Consider the following 20,693-nt stretch of genomic DNA (forward strand, 5'->3'; position numbering starts at 1 on the left):
CCCTAATAATTTACTATGAGAAGTGACTTCAGTGTTTGTATTATCAAGAGATAGGACTTTAAATTTTGTTTTTTTCATGGAAGAGGGATTTGGGGAAATAAGTAGTAGTTTCCTTTTTTATGATTGAGCATGAGTTGTGAGGTTACAAAGCCATGTTTCAGTTGCTGTTAAAGCTTCCTGAGTAATTTGTGGAGGTCTGCCATGTTGTCACATGTGCAGATGAGTGTGGAGTTGGCGTGTTGTATGGATATGTGATGGGTGTTGGTGAGAATGTTAAAGAGAAGGAGACAAAGGATAGAGCCTTGCAGTATACCGGCAGTGACTGGGAGGTATGGAGAGAGGGTGTTACCTACTGAATAGATGCCTTTTGAACCATTGAAGGGTGGGCTGAGAGAGACCTAATGAGGACATTCAAAGTAGATGTTTGGTGTGACAAACTGTGTCAAGGCTTTAGACAAGTCAAGAAACAAGGACAAAACTAGTTTGCTGTTATCTCTAGCTTTATTGACAGTATTTATATATGTTAGAAGTGCAGTGTTAGTACCATGGGAAGGACAGAAGCCATGTTGTGTAGGGGACAGGAATTCTTCCTGCAGGAGAGAGTTTAGTAACAGTTTTTTATACATTTGTCAAGTATTTTAAAGAGGGGAGATAAGATTGTATAGGTCTAAAGTTAGTAATGTCTGTTTAATTTCCTCCTTTGTGCAGATGGTAATGTGTGACTTTTTGCACAGAGAAGGGACATAGGATTCCTGTACTGACCTATTTATAAGGATTGAGACAGGGTAGGCAATGCTACTGGCTGATTTTTAAGGCACTCACTTGGAAGGTCATCACCTGAAGTAGAACATGGTTTATATAGGATGTGGGCAAAGGTTTGAAGGTGAAAGCAGATGTGGTGATACATGATTGCTGGACAGAGTTAGGATTAGATGTTGCGGAATATTTGGTTACAGCTATACTAGCTACAAAATAAGAGTTGAATTGCATTGCAGTTTCAAGTGATGAGTTATCGGGAGAGGGGTTAGGGATGAATTTATGGCCAGAATGCATGATTTCTTTAATGGCTGTCCAGAAGTTATTAGGGCTGTGTTTACTATTATTCTGAAAGTTATTATAGTAGAGTTTTTTGTCTTCTTCAATTTGCTTTTTCATATGATTGCAAACTATTCTGAATTTTTCAAGATACTGTGGTATTTTATATTTATGACGTTTTTTCCATGCTTTTTCTTTATCCTGCATTAACATTCTACACTTTTTGGCTAGCCAAATTACATTATTTGTTTTTATTTGGTGCAAGGCTATTTACAGTATTCAGTAAAGTTGTATTAAATTCATTTACAGCATCCTCTAAGGAAAGTACTTTTAGGAAGTTCCAGTTAGTAGATGACAGGTTAGTAAAAAACATTTTTGGGTTAAACTTGGAAAGGTTGTATGTTGTTTTATAAATATCAACAGAGTTGATGAACCAAAGTACTGCATTTTTGCAATTTACTATGGAATTGTCAGAGAATGAGACTGTGTTTCTGGATGTGTGTGTTATTAGAAGTAATGATGGCGGTTTTTACACTAAGTTGCACAAGAAAGGTTGCAGGAGGAATCATAGCCCAGGGGCAGAATGCATCCCTCCTGTGTGTATCGAAATATCATGCATGGTCAGGGAATGATGATTTGTAGGTTAAATTGAAGGGATCCAGATTTTCAGGAATCCCTAAATGGTTTTCAAAGTGAGCTTTTCAACAGAGGCTACTCAAGGAACAAGGTTGAAAAACATATGGGTGTGGATAGATTCAATAGGGAAGGTAGAGCAAAGTCCTATTTTTCAGATGGTATGGATACCTCAGTCAGTCTGTTGAGGACAGAGTATACGCAACTTAGGGGTCTCTATTACTTTTTCCTCTGATGTAAATGTTGTTTGTGACGTTCTTTGTAAGAAGTGGTCTATTCTTACCTCTGATGAGAAGATCAAAGATGTCGTAGGATTAGAACCTAAGTTCCTTTTTAAGAATAAGAGGTCCCTGAAGCGTATGCTCTGTTATAAACATCATAGTGCCACTGGGAGTATACAAACTGGACCTCCAGGCGCATATGGCTGTGGTGCTTGAATTTTTATTCCTTTATAGATAGTAGTGGCTCTTTTGTACACCCAAGCACTGGAAGGGAATATAGATTTAATTTTCTTGCTAATTGCTGTCCCCATAACTTAGTGTGTTTAGCCAAATTCAAAGCATGCCCTTTGTTTTATGTGGGTATGACTAACCGTTCATTAGGAGGAGGAATGCGTGAACATCTTTATAGTATTAGGAGGTCTGATAGTAGGAATGCCTTAGCAAGACATATAATAACATTTGGAAATGAACATCATTTTGTTTTTATGTTTATACAGGTGTTGACAGAGGGCATGTGTATGGGTGATTTGAAGAACATGACAGCAAAGAGTGAAGTCAGATGGATTATTTTGTTACAATCTGACAAAGGGCTTAGATTGAATGAAGCTGTGTCATTGAAACCTTTTTTTGAGGTCAGGTGCACTTTTTAGATGATTTGACTGGTCCATAAAGAGTATGTTTATATATTTAAATGGCTTTATTGTTGTTTGTTTTAATGATCTGAGGAAGCGTCTCTTGTTGTGAAAGACCTAATCTAGTAAAAAGTTTTATATTTGCTATCAGTGGTGTTTGTGCTCTTCTGTTTTTTGGATTGTTGGAGTTACCCTTTTTTACATGGAGAGCACTTTATCCAGACAGGGTTTTTATCTTTGATATATGTTTTATAAATATGCTGTTAAAGTGGATGTGCAAGATATCTGGTTTTATAGACTGGGAGATAATCACTGAGACAGTCAGAAATTGTACCCGAGATGGTGCACTTGCTAGGGTCCGATATTAGGATCCTGTCTAATGGCAAATTTAATGTCTTGCTATAATATACGGGAGTATTAATTAGTTTTGTGAAGCCAAATAAGTTCACGCCAGATGTAGGGGAGTTAAGACTTTCTGTCCAACCAATTAACATTCAAATCACCTAGTAGTATTATTGCTTTTGGAACTGTTATGGATATCCAATGTCAAAGTAAACTTTATTGTCATACAGATCAACACAGAGGAAAAAGTGCGTGTCACTGCATGGAATTTCGATAATGTAGGATATCTTCCAGAACTCTTGCCAGAAGGGATTTAAAGAACAGAAATACATATTTGCTTATAGCGGTTTAATTTCAGGAAAGTTATAAGAAGCACTGCTGAACTGATTTTGGTATTGGTTTGTTGTAGGGGTAAATGTGATGAGAAATATTAAAGCAATACCACCACCTTTTATCTTTATACAGTCATAACAGATGATATCTTAGCTGGGAGGTGTGATTTCAGAGTTGTTTATGCTGGGTTTAAGCTAAGTTTCAGTTACAGTGAGAATATCAGGTTTATGTTGGGTAATTCAGACATGTAGTTCAGTATTTTTATTTCTTATACTTCTAACATTTGTGGCAGCAAAAGTTAGATTATTAGGGTTGTGAATTGACCATTATAGGGTTAGAGTAGTGTGTGGAAGAGAATTGCCTTGATATTTACTATGATAGGTGGGGCCAGGATTAGGGTGAATGTTTCTTCCTAGAAGGATTTAAGTGTATTGGGGAATTATTGATACTTGTTTTTGGAGAGTATTTTTCCACCTAATTTTGTTTTGTTTTGAGTTGATATGGCATTACTCAGTCTATATTTGGAGTAAAGGTGAGGGGCATCATTAATAGGTTAGTGTGATGAGTAGACGGTGTAGGGAGGAAATATGAATAGGTGGCTGAGACAGAGCTGGAGATATGTTGGACACTATTACAGAGCCTTGGTAGGGTGAAAGATTGCCCAGTAGCAGGAGAAGAATAAAGAATAAGTGTAGTAGTAGCAACTTTCTTTATCTCTGTCTTCTTTCTACTGTTTTCTCTGAAGATAGTTTGGGTCAACCATGGAACAAGATGTAACCTTCTGTGTCCATCAGAATTTTCCTTTTCTTTCCTTTTATGAAAGACAAATGCAAGACAAAAGACAACTGCCAAGTCAGGAATTAGCACAGAGGACTAAAGCTCTGACCTGTTAATGAACTACGTCCTGTGCGAAATGCAGAGTTTCAATCCTTCCACCTTCATTTGCTTACTGTATGATCTTCAGCAAGCCACTTAACATGACATTGCTTTGGGGCAGCTGGGAATCTGGGATAGGCTCCTTAATGGTCTCCTGGACTGCATGCCCAGAAAGTGCCTATGAACCTAAGATCCTGCACCATTCACAGAATTGAAGTCTGAGCCTCAGATGCCTAGTTCCTCAGAGACCTCGGAGACCGACATCAGTTTGCTACCAGAAAAACTTGTTCCTGTTTGCACACCCAAAATGACATCTGATCCCTGACTGATCATTCCATAGCTTCAAGAAATTTAGTAGGAGCTGAAATACTTTCAGTTGCTAGAACCAAACTAGTTGTATAGTCTTGTGTCACAGGCCAATGGGGACTGATGTCTAGAAAGAGAGATTTTATTCTACTACTTTAACGTTTCCTCAGCTTGAATCTTTGTTTTTTTTTTTTTTTTGTTTTGTTTTTGTTTTTGTTCATAGGTTCATAGGTGTGTACTAGGCTAATGGCCCTGGAGACAATATAAGCCTAGCCCAAGAAGATTCTCTGGCAACATGCCACCCGAAGTTAGTTCCCAGTGCCCTTGTTAAGTAAGGCCACTGACGTGATCCCCTGGATGAACTGTTTGTTTTGTTTGTTTGCATGTTTGTTTTTTAGAGGGATATGGATTACTGCAAACCTCTGTCCCTTAAAATTTCAAAGAAAAAATATGAATATCTGTGGGAGTATGGGAAACCAAACAGAATTTATCTTGGGAAAGAGGTGGATGAAGCTTACGTCCAATCTCTGGTGAGTGAGTGGCAACACTCCTGAGAAGTAGGTTTTAAGAGTCTGTGTAGCCTGCTCCTATGAAGACTACACAGTTTGTATCTTTTTCATAGATTTTCTATATTTCTCCTTTTGTTTAGACTTAATTTTCTGTAACTGATTAGACTTGGATGCTGGCTGAAAAGTAGGGATACCAGAAAGCCTGTTGTTTTCTATAAAGGCTATAAGAATTTTAGCTGTCCTAGTTAATGCCGTTTTATTAAAGAAATAGCAGTTTTGGATACCATTGCTCCTATCATGCTCTTAAACCAAATAAAAAAAAAAACACAGGCAATGGATGTATTTTGGAGAAATTTAATGACATCATTAACACTTATCGGTTACTTTCTCATTGGACATCATTTATTCATAGAAAAAAAAAAAATAAAAGCATACTTAAAGTCAGACAGCCTAGGCATTAAGATATGCTGGATAATAAATAATCTTTTTATGTTGACATGGACTTAAAAGGGTAGACTACTTGAGCTGCATTCCAGCTAAATTACCTGACTGGTTAGCAATGCAGCTGTTACATTGTACACATCATAAGGAAAGATCCTCTGCACCAGTACAGTACCTATTACATATGCTACATTTAATTAAGGAGCCTTGAGACAAAGACTTTAAAGCAATAGTTATCCATCTGATCCATTCCAAAATGAAAAACAAATTTCCTTAAGTTATCCTTCACTAAATAATACAACTGTAAATAACTACTGCAGACCTGGGAATTAATTCACACAGGAATCCAATTACAAACTACAACAAAAGAATACAATACAGCAAATCAGAAATAATACACTTTAAACCTCTGACAAGGAAAGTTTACTTGCTAGCAATGTAGCTGATACCTCAAAATACAGTGATCACATCCCCACCCTGCCCAACATGCTTAACATGTAAAGATGCATAAGCAATCATCAGGAAAGTCCCCAGGAATAGATGGTATTCCTGTGGAAGTTTGGAAGCTACGAGAAAAAAAAGCTAACAAACATCTGTAAGGTTTTGTTTAACAGTATTTCAAGAGGATGAGAAGCACCAACATACTGGAAGAAAGCGGTGGTGGTTGTAAAACCTAAAGAGGGTAAAGACCCATCAGATCCAGCTTTATAGAGGTCCATTTCAATCCTAAACCATGACTATAAAGTGTTTATGGCTAAAAGAATGGCAAAGGTGATGACAAAATTGATAGATATGGATCAATCTGGTCTTGTGGAGGAGAGGCAAAATTTGACAACATTAACAGAACATTGATCATCCAGAGGGAAGCTGAATGTAAGAAAATACCACTGTTGTTGGTGGGTCTTGATGCAGGAAAGCATTTAACAGAGTAAACTGGGATTTTATGAACAGGGCAATGGAAGAATTTGCACTCCCTGATAAAACTATAAGGTTGATTAGGAGGACATATGAGGGATCGGAGGCAACAATTAAAGTGGATAGGTGCCTCTCTAATAACTTCTGTTTGAGCAGAGAAACCGGGCAGGGGGGTTTCTTCCCTTTTGTTATCTGCACTATATTTAGAACCATTGGCAAAGAAAATAAGAGACTCCGATATTCAATAATATAACTGGTATGGTTTGGTATGGTAGTCAAGAAAAGCTGACTTTATTTGCAGATGATATTATTTTATACCTGATAAAACCAGAAAAGGACATTCCAATGCTGTGGAACATTTTGAAGCAGTTTCAAATCTTTTCTGGATACAAAATTAATAAAGCAAAAACAATGGCAATAGCTGTAAGTTATGTATCCACACATAGATTGATTCAGCAATATCCATATTTATGGGGACATGACAAAATGAAGTACTTAGGAGTAAGGATTACAGAGGATTCTGGTGTGGCAGCTAAGGATATGTGGTAAGAGACTAAATAAAAGATAATACAAAAATTGAGAATTTGGAAGCTCTGTTATATTGATATGGATAGCAAGATACAAGCAGTTAAAATGTTTTTCGTCCCTTTAGTTTTATACATAGGCCAGGCATATTTTTATCACCCAGATGAGAAGTTGTGGATAGCAATTATATGTTCATAGTAGATTATTAGGCTAATGGCCCTATGGGCCTCTTACCAGCCTAGCCATGTTATACCCATGTTCCCTAACTGACCTTGGTTACATGGTCATTATTCACATAGCAAGTCTAGAATCAGCACCAACTACCCCTGTCCATAAGGGACATGTGTGCCACCCCCTAAGTGAATTTGCCATCTCCTATCCAATCGTCTAGGCTGTGTTTGAATAGGGTCATTGAGGAGCTCTGCTTCATGTGAACTGCAAGTTTATTGCAGAGGACTGGCAATCTCTGGGAGATATATCTATCTCTCCAGCATGTTCTGTTAATGTCACAGGCTAGTTTGAGATCCTTGCAGTGCATGACTCATGTCCCATTTGATTTGTGCATGTGCAGCTTTTCCATTATGGCAGGGTCAGAGACTGCTGTGTAGGCCAGGCACAAGTCGCCTCTCAGTAGCCTATAAGATACAGAGTACAGTGACAGAACATTTGGTCCTTCCATGTAGGTCATATTTTGGAGGCCCTGAATTTTCTTGGTAAGAAACCCCTGTGGTCTCTTCAGCTACTGCAGATGTCTGGTGAGGTACAATGCAAAACTGAGCATTGTACTCCATTAATGGCCTAATGAGGGTCGAGTACAGGGGAGTTGTAACATCCTTAGTCTTGAATGCGATGTCTTTACTTATGAGGTGCGCAGCGTAGAAGGCTTACCTTACCACTGTGGACACATGGTGATCGAAGTTTAGATTATCAACCTTTGTTCTCAAATCTTGCACCACTGGGTTTGACCTTAAGGGGGTGCTGTCAGTATTGTAATTTGCAAGGAATTCCTCTTTGCCAAAGGGGACAACAATGCATTTTTTTTTTATTTTTAGTCCATGGCATTGGCACCAATCATTTGTCTGTGTTAGCCCCTTTTGTAATATGTTAACATCATTAAGAAACTCAACGACTGTTCCCAGTTTGCAGTCATCAGTGAACTTGGTAAGCCACAAGCCATCTACTTTCAGCTGGACTTCCGAGAAATAGATTCCAGGATTCCAAACTGTAGAGCGCCCAGTACAGATCCTTGTGGAACACATCTGGTAATTGGTCTAGTGGTACAGGTGGAATCTTCAACTTTGACAGTATGCATTCTATCGGCGAGCCAGTTGACTACCTATCTAGTGACATAAGGGTTAATCCCCAGCTGGGAGAGTTTCTCAATGATACCTTTGAGAGGAATTGTGTCAGAAGCCTTGGCTAAGTTAATATAGGTAACATGTACAGTTTTGGCTTCATCCAGGGCTTTGGTGACATTCTCAAAAAAGTCCACCAGGTTTAATAAGCATGAGCTACTCTTAATGAAGCCAAAATGGGTCGGGTCAAAAGTCTGAAGGTCACCTGTGTCCTTTTTTGATAAGGTCCATGATGACTCTTTCCATGCCTTGCAGATAAGGCCGGTTAGACTTATGGGTCTATAATTCTCAGGGTCAGTTGATGGGCCCCCTTTGTGGTTAAATAGAGTGCCTTGTTTTAGATTGTTTAGCAAGCAGCCTGGGATATTATCTGGTCCCATAGAGGCTGTGTTTTTGGTCTTGAAGAGTGTGGATATGACCTGCTCTTTGGAGATACTAGGCAGAGGACTGGTGTCAGGTATTCTTTGGGGTATGGCTTGTGGGGACAGAGGGGTGATGTTTGCACCAAATCTGTCAGCTAGCAGGTTGGCAATTTCCTCAGGTTCAGTATGAGTGGTACTACCCACTACAGATTCAGCACATAGCTGAGCATTCCCTTTTAGATTCTGGACATAGTTAAAGAATGCCTTATGATTGTCCTTAGCTAGGAATGCTAATTTAGCTTTGTAAGAGCTGAAGGATTTTATCTGGGAGGGGAAGATGGCAAGAGTCAAGTGGGATAGGCTGATTCTTCCAATTGATGAAGGCAGTTTGGGATTACCCGAATTGCAGGGGTATTTCAGAGCAACACAGTTAAGGCTCCTATGCATAGCACAAGCAGAAACCTATAATTCAAAGTGGAAAGGGATGATGATGAAACAGGAGGGAAGCTCAAGAAACAATGAGCGACTGGGATTTTGAATACAGATCTTTAAGGAGAATAACAATAGCCATGCAGAATATCATATTCATAAAGAAGCAAAAAGTATTCTAAGAACTAAACCAATATGGGAATGGAGACAGGAGATTCTGCCAATAGATGACTGCAATTAGCGATACAGATGACAGGCAAGAGAGGGTTGGAATTTATTGGAGAAAACGGGCAAAAGAACCAAGGTATCAGTTGCAAATAATTACTGAGGGAAAGATAATAAAATGGGAAGAGGCTAAGAAGGTATTTGGACTGCAGGTTAGAGATTGCCTTCCCTATCAAGGATTGATATCAGAGTACAGCAAGAGAGAAAGAAATAGGAAGATCCCAAGTGAAAGACCAGCACTGTTTTGAGTTTTTAGTAGAATGTAAAACAGAAGCTGCTGTTAAAAAAGGAATAATTAGTAGACCATACAAAATATTGCATGATAAATATGAGAATCAATTGGTGGAGATTAGAAATGATTGGGGAGAGAGTGGATAAGCAATTCACAAAGAAAACAATGGGGGGAGATATATGGGGTTTACTTTAGATCGCTGAAAACTTAAAATCTTGAGCGCTCACATGAGCGAAAATACAGATATTCGATAGTCATTTTTTTGGATCACAGTACAGTGGAGATCAGGATATTTGCCCTTTCCTCACTGTAGTGCAATCTCGAAGTTGGAATATATATTTAGCGAGGGGTGTGGGGGGCACAGCTCCCCACAATAGCGATTTCGAGTACCTGCTTATTCGCTCATGTGAGCGCTCAAGATTTTAAGTTTTCGTTTATATAATATAGACCCAAATATATGCATGTCTCCCAAATATGCAACAAAGTCTAGAAGATGTAGGATCTTTGCTTGAAAGTGTTTACATAAGTATTTTTATATGCCAAGTAGACTCCAAAAGATTTTTCCTCAGGTACACAGCAAATGCTGGAGGTGTGATGGAGAAGAAAGAGGTAATTGGGAACATATTTTCTGGGAGTGTAATGAGTTGGCAGACTTAAAGATTCCCTGTAGACTGCTCTGTCAAATATACTGGTTGAGCAAATCGGTGTAATGAAGGACATGATTTTTTTTAAGCTATGATATAAAATCGGAGTTGCCTAGACATAGTAAGGGCTTGCTGAGTCTAATTATGGTGGCTGTCAAAAAAGCAATTAGTAGAAAATGGAAATCAATGTCTAAACCAACTTTATTAGAAGTAGTGAATATAGTAATAGGGATAAAACAAATGGAGTTGGAATCTTTAGAAAAGGGTAGAAGTAAATTACATAGAAAAAAATGGGAATTGTGAGAACAATACATGCAGCAGAGGAACAAGGTTTAAAAGAAGACACAATTTGAATGAGCTATGTAATGTCTGACTGACAATGACTGGACAGATTATAACTGATGTATAATGTTTGCAACTAAAATTATGTCAATATGGTTTGTGATGTATAATGTTTATACTAAAATTATATCAACAGAGTTTGTTTTCATTTATACAAATGTATGATTGCCTATGTCATAACATAAAAATGTTTCTTGTTAAAAAAAAAAACATGCAAAGATGCATCTTTGTGTCAACAAGCAGATATGAGATGTACCTGCTCTTTGCCTTCTTCTCGTAGGGAAGACTATTTATAGCCTAGATGCTGACCTAGTAGGTACAAGCCCACTTCTTACAGGTGCATCCTTATTGTGCACTAGAAATTATTTTAAACAGTAGTTTCCTGTGTCCTAAAAAAGAACATCCAAGCGAAAATAAAAAGAAAGGAAACAAACACTTTTCAGTCCTCTCACAGCTGTAATATAATGTTATTGTGTGCACTCATGGGGCAGACTTGTTTATATAGGATCATATGAGGTTACTGAGCTAATGGATCTAGAACATTCTCCAGCCTAACCATTCATGCCCCAATTTTTCCAATTCTCAGTGCTCAAGGACTAGAACGGCTTTGGTACATACGTGTGCCTTAGGGCATCTACAAGCTACCTCTGTTCATAAGGGGCACAGGCAAAAATCCAGAGGTGAATTTGTAATTTTTCATCCACTGGACCAAACTGCATTTGAATAGGCTTAGGGAAGAGCTTTGCGTCACATGAATGGGGAGTCTGTTTCAGAGAAGGGGTAATCTCTGAGATAAATACCTATCCCTCCAACATGTTTTGTTTGTCACAGATGGGTTTAGAAAGAATGTAAGATTGGATAATTCTAGTGCTGTCTGATTTGCAAATGTGTAACAGATACATCAGGCTGGATCAGCGAATGCCTTATAGGTTAAGCATAGATTTCCCCTCTGTAGTTTGCAGGAGACCCAGTACAGGGACAGGCATTTGACATGGTTCACATAGGACATGTTATTTACACCCTGTATTCTTTTAGTGAGGAACCTCTGTGGCTGTTTCAGATATAGCCTAAATGCTGCCCTAACAGGTACATATCCATCTCTTACAACCACATCCTTAACATGCAAACAAAATGATTTTAAACAGGTAGTTTCATACTGTGTCCTTAAAAGGACAAACAAGAAAAAATAAAAAGAAAGCAAACAAACATTTTCAGTCCTCTCAAAGCTGATAATACAATAGCTATAGCCATCAATGCTCTTCTCTCCAAAGTAGAATCTGGATTACCCTTACTTGCCCTTTTTTCTCAGAAAATACTTATACACTGCAAGTTACTGAAAACAGAATTTTAAAGTTACACACATGTAATTGCTGCATAACTTAAATACACAAATGATTGCCAATGACTGCACAAATCACATTTTGGCTACGTCATTGACATGCAAAGTATTACAAGAGTGGTATTGCTGACCTATTCTAATGAAGCTCCTTAAAAAAACAAAAAAATCATGTTCATTAACAGATGACTGGATTTCAGAGTTGTCTCTAAGAGATGACTCAGAAATTCAGACCCCCCCCCTTTGCTCTTACAGCTATAAAATAGCTTTTTCACCTTTGGACAAATAATCACATGGTATTAGACAGACTGATTAGAGTGGTGCAGCAGTTAGCATTGCCGCCTCACAGCAAGAGGTTCTCTGGTTCAATCCTCAGCTGGGGTGCCTTCTGTGTGGAGTCTGCATGTCCTCCCTGTAGTCTAGTGGGTTTCCTCCAGGTGCTCCAGTTTCCTCCCACATCCCAAAGTAGGTGGATTGGACACTCTAAATTGGCCCTAGGTGTGAGTGCATGCGTGTGTGCCTTCTGTGGAAGGCTGGGTGCCAGGCTGGCAACTTGACACCATAAAACTCCACTGCCAATCATGAGTGGACAGGTGATCTGCTGTGGCGACCCCTAACCGGGAAAAGCCAAAAGAAGAAGAAGATTAGACAAACTGATTAATGCATTACATTTAAGAAATAGCTAAAATAAATTTTAGCAAATAATAGATGCAATTGTTTTAAAGATAATGCTTAGCTTATATAAATTCATAAATGTATGTCTAACTGTGCCATACCTTATGTACATTTGATAATCCCTTTCTGCTGGTTCTAGAAGTCAAAAATCTGCTTTCAGGTCAAGAAAAAAGCAAACCCAATGAATCTTACATACTGTCCTAGGGTACTATAGGAAACAATGACAAACAGCCAAAGGATCAAATAGTTTACTCAAACAAATTCCTCAGTATTAGGTATGAGCTCTAAAAGTGGTGAATGGCCTCTTCTCAGAGAAAGGATGACACCAGCAGTAGTGAATCCAAGGAAATGTTATTGAAGCGAATGGACAAGTGATTTTGCATTCCTCTAAAAACAAATAATGCCTCTTCTTAGCAGGATGATGCCAGCAGTAGAGAATTCACAGAAACTTTACCGAAGCAAGATCACTTGTCCATTTGCTTCAATAAACTTGCCTTGGATTCAATACTGCCCCTGTCATCATCCTTCCTCTGAGAAGAGGGCACTCACTGCTTTTACAGCTCATATCTACCACAGAGGAATTTGTTTGGGTAAACTATTTGATCATTTGGCTGTTTTCTACTGATTATAATGATTACCACTGTAAATTATACTGCAAATATTCTATCAATTAAAACTAATAACATCTGCTTATATCCATTTCCTGACATCCTGCTGTGTCACTCCTCTTAGTTCACATTTTTACATTTGCTGTCTACAATAACTCTAGCCCGTACTGCTGTGCCTAATACAGCTCCACACAAATCATAGTTGTCTTTATTTTAACTAGAAAAAAATCTGAGTAGTTAGATTTTTATCTGTCAGCTCAGTTAATGTACTTTGTGTTGGCCTGTTCTCCTTATGACAGCAGTAACTTATTGTTTCATAAAAATTGCCTGCTCTGCATTTTGATCCTGTTACAGTATGGTTTATTGTGCTTGTAACTGTTTGCTATTGGATTATTCTGTTTGATTTTTATATTTTGCACCTTTTGCAATATGTTTATCTTACTGTTGTCTCTTCACTTTATGTTATATTGCTTTGTTCATGTTTGCCCATGTGGCTTGGCTTGCAGTTGAAAATAATCTTTGGATCAGGCCACCTATCCAGTTGAACTAGTGAAATAAATAAATGCTGCCTACTGTATTCTAGATTTATTCCTTAACTGAGTTATATGGAATATATCATTGAATACTGCCTATTGTGTTCTTGACTATATGTGTTTGGTGCCTTCTGGACCAGACCAGTGTTGAAAAGGATCCACATTAGATCAACATACCTACTTTGTAAGGAAGCACAAAAAATCAATACATTAATACAAATAACAAAACATCTGATAAGAGTGTCTAACAAAAGATTAATTCAGAAGTTAAACATCCTTGGAGTGGGTCTGTTTATAATGGGCAAGTGGGATTACAAACAGCATTCCATTTGGCTTATTTTAAGATCTAGTTTAGTTTAGCTTAATGTACATAAGGTTGTATCACAGAGAAACTGGAAGTAGAAGTATTTCTACATCATAAGGGTCAGTGTTGCAGGATCCATATACAAGTGATGGAATATTTGCTGGTGCTGGACCTCTGTCTTCTGCCACATCCCCTAATGCATGGTGTTGCAGCTTCAAGCCATGGCCATCTGATGCCAGCCCACCTATAAAGGAGAGCAACTAATGCACTTTCCTACATTCTTTTTAATCTCCTGGTCTAAATGGTCAGTCTGTTTAGCTTCCCAGTGTTGTTGGTTTGTACAGCTAAACCTTATTTAGAGTTCTTGGATGGAAAGAGGAAAGGGCATGAAAATCCTTGGGGTACAGGATGGAAAAGTAGGGTAATGATGCAAGGATGGGAATAGCTAGAGAAGGTAGCATGAATCCAATATAAGAATAGTAAGTGATATAAAATGGGGAAGGAAGGGAGGAAGAAAAAAGTGCCTTCAGATTACTGGTGTAATGGGCATTACAGGAACAATGTGGTATAGCTGCATGTGAGCAGAGAGGCTGTGCTTGAAATTCTTTTAAATTATCGGTTAGGTGTAAGATTCTAGTATTCTTCAGTGTTCATTTACATGCAGAAATCAACATTAATAAAGGGAAACACACGGTCATTCCACTGGAGAGTGAAAATACTCCTGCTATTTTAAGGGTCTTTAGTGGTGCTAACACTGTGACATTAACAACATCATCCTTAGCCATGAAGAAAAATTCTGAGACCTTGTACACTTTTAAGTTCTATTGCTATTTGTGTGCTACTTAAGTGCAAATACAACTATTCTGCTTAATTTGTGCCTAAGTTTCTCATTTAGAACACTCTTACTGTTTTTGTTATAAGAGAAGAAAAACTACTAGTATTCTGTGCATTTGCTTGCTGCAGAACTGAATACAGATGGTTTTCTGAGTGGATGTCATCTTTAAACTTGTAGCATTACAATGTGCTATGTTGTGTACTAGTGCTCCATTTGGCTGGACTGCTCTGAGCTGCACAAAGCTGCTAAAGTTGCTAACTGTATTTGGCTTGCTTTTACCTGATTTGACAATCTACCAGCCCCAGTGAACTATGCTATGCTATGCACAGTGTCAGGGCACTATGCAAGCCACAGTCACAAGTACTGGTCTGTAAATTAATGTAGCATTCTTTTGTCATTTACACACTATGTAGACTTTTTTGTTCTTCATCTAGCTTTTTTGTCATTGCAAAAGATTGCTGCAGGTGTGCTAGTGGTTTCAGGGCTGCAGTGGGTTGAACATTCCTGCTATTGTTGTTTATAACAGCTATGCCTGTCACTTTGTTTTGGCTTTAATTTATGCTGTGTTACAGAGCTGCACCACAGAGCAGTACATGCATGACTGTGCTAACCAGTACTACACACTTTGTTTTGGCTTTAATTTATGCTGTGTTACGGAGCTGCCCCACAAAGCAGTACATGCATGACTGTGCTAACTAGTACTACACACTTTGTTTTGGCTTTAATTTATGCTGTGTTACGGAGCTGCCCCACAAAGCAGTACATGCATGACTGTGCTAACTAGTACTACACACTTTGTTTTGGCTTTAATTTATGCTGTATTACAGAGCTGCAGTACATGCACGACTGTGCTAACCAGTACTACACAACTGTAATGAGCACCTGTTCCTGTCTCATTAATTCCACCATAATATAAATCATCTCCAATAAATTCTGCTGGCTCATTACTAATTCCCCCAATAATGAACACCACTGCCTAACTCTTGCCAAAGTACATTTGACCGACAACCTCTTACTAGGATCACAAATTCACAAAGTCCTTTCTCCTGAAACATTGTCTTCTCTCACTTATAAACTTTTCACCAAAACTTTCACATATAATCGCAGGGGTACTTCTCAATCTCAACCCACTTTACTAATTCCAAAAAGTAAACGTTATTGCACTGCCAGTGCATTTTTCATCCTAGCACCTAAACTATGGGACTTCACTCCTCTTTCAATCTGAGATGTCCAAACGTACTTGGACTTCAGACAGCTCGATGAACACTTCTTCACCCAAGCAAAGAGCAGTTCACTCAGGTCATGTTGTTACATAAACCCTATAACTCTCTGACACACCCCTTTATCCGTGTGTCATCTTACCTTATCTCATCTTGTCATCCCCTGATTTATTGCTGCTCATTCATCCTACTTCCCTCTTCTCTTTGCATCTCTCTCACACTTCTCCTTTCTACTCCTCTTTCCTGTGCATGCCTCTCTCACCTCTTCTCGGTCTTCTCATAGTATTCTTTCTTGCAGCTATTCTCACTTGCCTCTTCTAATGTATTCATACCTCTGTGTAATGATATGCAGCATAAGCCATCTCGATCATTATAGCTACGCCTTATCCATAAACCTCTGTTAAGCATAATTCTTTTTTTCCATCCATGTTTTGACATCGTAAACTGCTTGTTGAACTAAATGTTGTAACATTTTCTTACATCTGTAAATATGTATATATATTTGTTTTTTAGTGTATCCTTGTATCTGTAAATATGTTTTGTTCATTTCTTATGTGATCCTATTCATCCGGGCTGTGCCAAATGTTCCATTGAGGTCAGTGCACTACTCTGTTAAACACATATAAATAAATAAAATAAAAAATTCAGATAAACTAAAATCCAGCCTTTAGTGACTTGCAGTTTGAATAGTTCTTGCAACCTTGGTGAAACAACTGTGGCACTGAGTATCATATGTTGCTTAGTTGCTATTTTTTTGTGGTACACATGCCTGTAACCTGAGACATGACTGCTATATAGTACTTGCTAAGTTCTGTGGTACTCTGCCTAAAAATGTCATTATTTCTTGTCATGCAATACTGAGAACATTGTTTCTGACTGTTTGCTTTCACCTTGACTTTGCTACTATTCTGCATTACACCCAACTGCTATTGCTGTTATCTTATTATCTTGTAAATCAGTCAAGCATCGAAGCTACTATTATGTTATATTATAGCAATCATACTACCTAGAATCTGCTGTACTGATCACCTCTATCTGAATTCCAGATACCACAGGACCACAGTCTACCTGTACCCTTAGTGTTGCCAGTCTACTTGCACTAAGCACGTTGAGGTAGTGAAGGAACTGGGTCAAGCTCACAGGTTACACCTTATTGTTACTCTACACAGAAGCTACTTGAGAGGTGCAGATATGTACTTGAACTGGTGGGCAAACCTCTCATGTCACTTTTGTATCCAGGTTGTCAGTACTCACCACACACCTATTACTACCATATCACACCCTAACACCAAACCTACATATGTTCAGGTACTAAAAAACCCCTCCCACAGCTTCTTAAGCAACATACTAGTGAGCCTAGACCTCACCAGCAGAACAACCTAGCCCATCAAACACACTATTGCTTTCTACAAAAGTAAGGGTTACTAGAGTGATGTGCAGAAGCCCCTAAAACAGACAGAGCACACTGCCATACTTGAAAGCTTCCAGATGCCAGAGTTTGTGATGTCCCCAAGGCTTTTTGATCCTCTCACCACGAATGTGCATGCAACCTTTTTATTGCACATATGAAAGTGAATGACCTTCAAAGCTCCAGCTTGGATGACATGGCTTAACTCTTTGTGTATGTTTCTGAGGCTGCTAAGCAACTAGTCTTGAACAATATCCTTCTATCACCACAAATGTTGCAACAATATAAACAAAAACTAACCAACTTCAACAACTAGCTCAGTGTCATGCCTTTCCAGAGGAATCCATTGCGAGTTAGCTTGTACGGAGCTGGATGACCGTCCCACCTGTCGTGTCAAGGATGTCCTACACTTCTCTCACCAAGGTGTCCACATATTGGCAAAGATGTTTATTGTCCCCATAGTATCAAATTTAGGTAAGGTCTTTCTCTTACACCTAGCAACAAGGCCTGTATTAGCATGGGACCCCTCAAGGCCTTCTTAACGACTGACAACACAGACATTTGTATTATTAAAGAAATGTGATTTCAATGTAGTGACACTACTTTTCTACCTAGTTTTAATATTTACCACTCACTTAGACTCTCTAAAGAATGTAGCTAAGTCTTTGTTGGGGGTGTCTGTTTTTAGCTGAAATCCATTTACCTCCAATCTAATCCAGCAAGATGATGACTTTAAACACCTCCATATCCTGGTAACTACTTGTAAGCCTATCTTTCATATCATGGCCAATTACAGAACCCTCCCTTCATGACACCTGCAGCCCATGAAACACACTTCAACAAATTAAAAAACCTAAATATTTAACCTAACATGGCATTCTGGATGATTTCAACTACACATCCATAACCTGTCCTGGATATCCCCATGCCAACTCTCTTAACTGATTAGCACCCTCCACTACTAGGGGCTCAAATCTACTAGATTTGGTTCCTATGAATATGGCACCATTATGTACCATACCTGTAGCTGTCCTGCTGTGATCAAGTCTGACCCTTATGTACCACAGTACTCTTCAAAAGATTCTGGTTTAAGACGCCTTGAATCCCACTTTCTTTATAGACTTCTCCAAAGCTAACTTTCTAGCTCTGTCTTCTGACCTAAAGAGATTTAATAGCTCCCCTCCCCCACAAGGACCTCATAGTTAAAACGGCTACTTATACCACATATTTCTATCCCCACCTAAACTCCTGCGGTGAAGCTTTTGTTTACATTTGTCACAAATACAATGACAAATTCAGAAACAAACCAGTTTGGTGGAATACCAGCATCAACAAGCTCTACAAAAGAGGAAAAAAACTTTTAGTTGCTCTAAAAGCAACCATAGGAAGGGAAATTAAAGAACCAAGACAAAATATCAAGACTTACAAGTATGATTTAAATATTATTACACCATGCAAAGGTAATCATAGCGCCTTCTTTAACTGTGTCAGAAACTTCAGACACAATACCTACCATTGCACTGTGCTGATATCAAATGGCACCACCTACTCTAACCTGAGGATTTCATAACTATACCTGTGAACATGTTTACCTTAAACATCACTCTGCCTCTTCCATGCCCCTGACCTCCAACACACACAGCATCTCATCAGCACCTCCCCACGATTAAACTGGCATAGGTACTAAAATCCCTCTCCAAAGCCAAAAGCACTGGTTCTTTGGACCAGATAATACACTAGGCTATTTCCTTCTTAGTATTAAACACTAACTTGTAAAACTATTCAACCTTAGCATCTCCACTGTTTATATCCCCAAAGATTGAGGAATAACTGTTATGGTTCCTGTCTAAAAATGGTTGCCCAACCTCTGACCCTGGGAAACGTAGACTGACTAGCCTTACTAGTCTCATTTGTAAGGTAATTGAGCATGTCATTATTGAATTCATAAATAAGGACATTGACATCTTACAGTTCTTTGACTAAAACCAGTATGGCTTTATGAAGGGCAGATCTTGTCTACTTACCCTAGTTTGACTTGCTGAAAGAGTTGCAAAGGCACTGGATGAAGACAGATTGATACAAAACAGTTACCAAATCCTAGCAAAAGCTACTGGCAGTACCAAGACTCAGATTTATAATTCTTTACACAACTCACTGGACAATCAGGGTTGATGGCACTTTCCTGAGCAAGTGTATAACCCCATGGTGTGCCTAGATCTCTATTCTGGGTCCATCACTCTTCATCATATATTTCACTGATATCAAAGCTGACATCAAGCATCTCTGGCTGATAAAGTTTGTTGATAACTGAAAATTCAGGGCTGTCATATACACTCCAGATAATGCCACTGTCCTCTAAAAGGACCTTACTATGCAAATTTGTGGTCTTACAATCACAAACTAAAGCTTAAAGCCAAAAAAATGTAGTCTCGTACTCTTTTGGGAAATGAGGATACCCATGCACCTACCACGTAAATGATACGTTCCACAGGAAAGATACTGTCAATTGAGACCTGGGCACATTCACAGACAATTAATTCTCCTTCAGTCTCCATTATCAACTGGTTTACAAAATTGTTCTACCTAGCCCATCACTGCTAACTGGGTGAAATTTACATTTTGAGTTTATGTAGCCTTCATGTGCTCTAGAGCACACAGCACCCCCTTGCAATGTGGTGAAGAATCTAAGCTTATCATTGTAGGCATAAACTGTGTTCTTCCCCTCACACCAACCTGCAGCAACTGCTCCAATGAAAGGGGTCAGAACGAGCTGAATTGGGTAGTTCCATGGTCCAATAATCAAAGCTACACCAAAAGGCTCCTTCTTTATAAAGCATGTATCCAGTTTGGTGACCTGAACATAGAGAGAGAGAAACAAAAAAGAATGAACAATATTTGTAATGCCGTATTTCCTTAGCAGTGACTTGCAAAGTGTAGAATAATTGCATTTTCTGCTGGATCATTTCATTTCCAGAAAAGTTCTACAAAAGCAATCATACTAGAGCAGGCTGTTGTAGGACTAAGAAATAGGAAGAGTCAGGCTTACATTAACACGTGTTTCATATTTTCTGAGTTGGCACTGCTGTACAAAATAGGATAGGATGTATGTCAGAGGGGGAAACTCACAGACAGTCTAAGCTATTCTGACAAGCACTGTAAAACATGTTTTAAAAAGATTATGGGTAAGTTTTAAGTTCTGCAGTCCCAAACACTCTCAGCAGGAGACACTATAAGTAATGGTATAGGAGAACTGGTTAAGAGAGACGCATAGCTATTCCTCCCAAGAAATGCTCACTCAGCAAAAGCTGTTTTACTTATTGCTGCTGGGAATTGGATACAGCAGGCTTAATGATAACATACTAAACTTTTATCTTTAAAACTTTTCATCAGTAAGTACTTAAGATCAACAACTACTGG

At 38.6% G+C, this 20,693-nt stretch overlaps 1 protein-coding gene across 7 annotated transcripts in view; it reads right to left on the reverse strand.

Annotated features, from left to right (window-relative positions):
- ALDH3B1 (aldehyde dehydrogenase 3 family member B1) overlaps window positions 1-20,693 on the reverse strand; it is a 1,341,938-nt gene that overhangs the window by 466,173 nt on the left and 855,072 nt on the right. For all 7 annotated transcript variants that reach the window (XM_044084078.1, XM_044084076.1, XM_044084080.1 and 4 more), the window contains one exon: window positions 20,010-20,130. In XM_044084078.1, coding sequence (XP_043940013.1) covers window positions 20,010-20,130 — 121 coding nt within the window. The remainder of the gene's footprint in view (window positions 1-20,009; window positions 20,131-20,693) is intronic.

This window comes from Protopterus annectens, chromosome 9.part0, assembly GCF_019279795.1.
Source record: "Protopterus annectens isolate FY-2018-M chromosome 9.part0, PAN1.0, whole genome shotgun sequence".
NCBI classification, from domain to species: Eukaryota; Metazoa; Chordata; order Ceratodontiformes; family Protopteridae; genus Protopterus; species Protopterus annectens.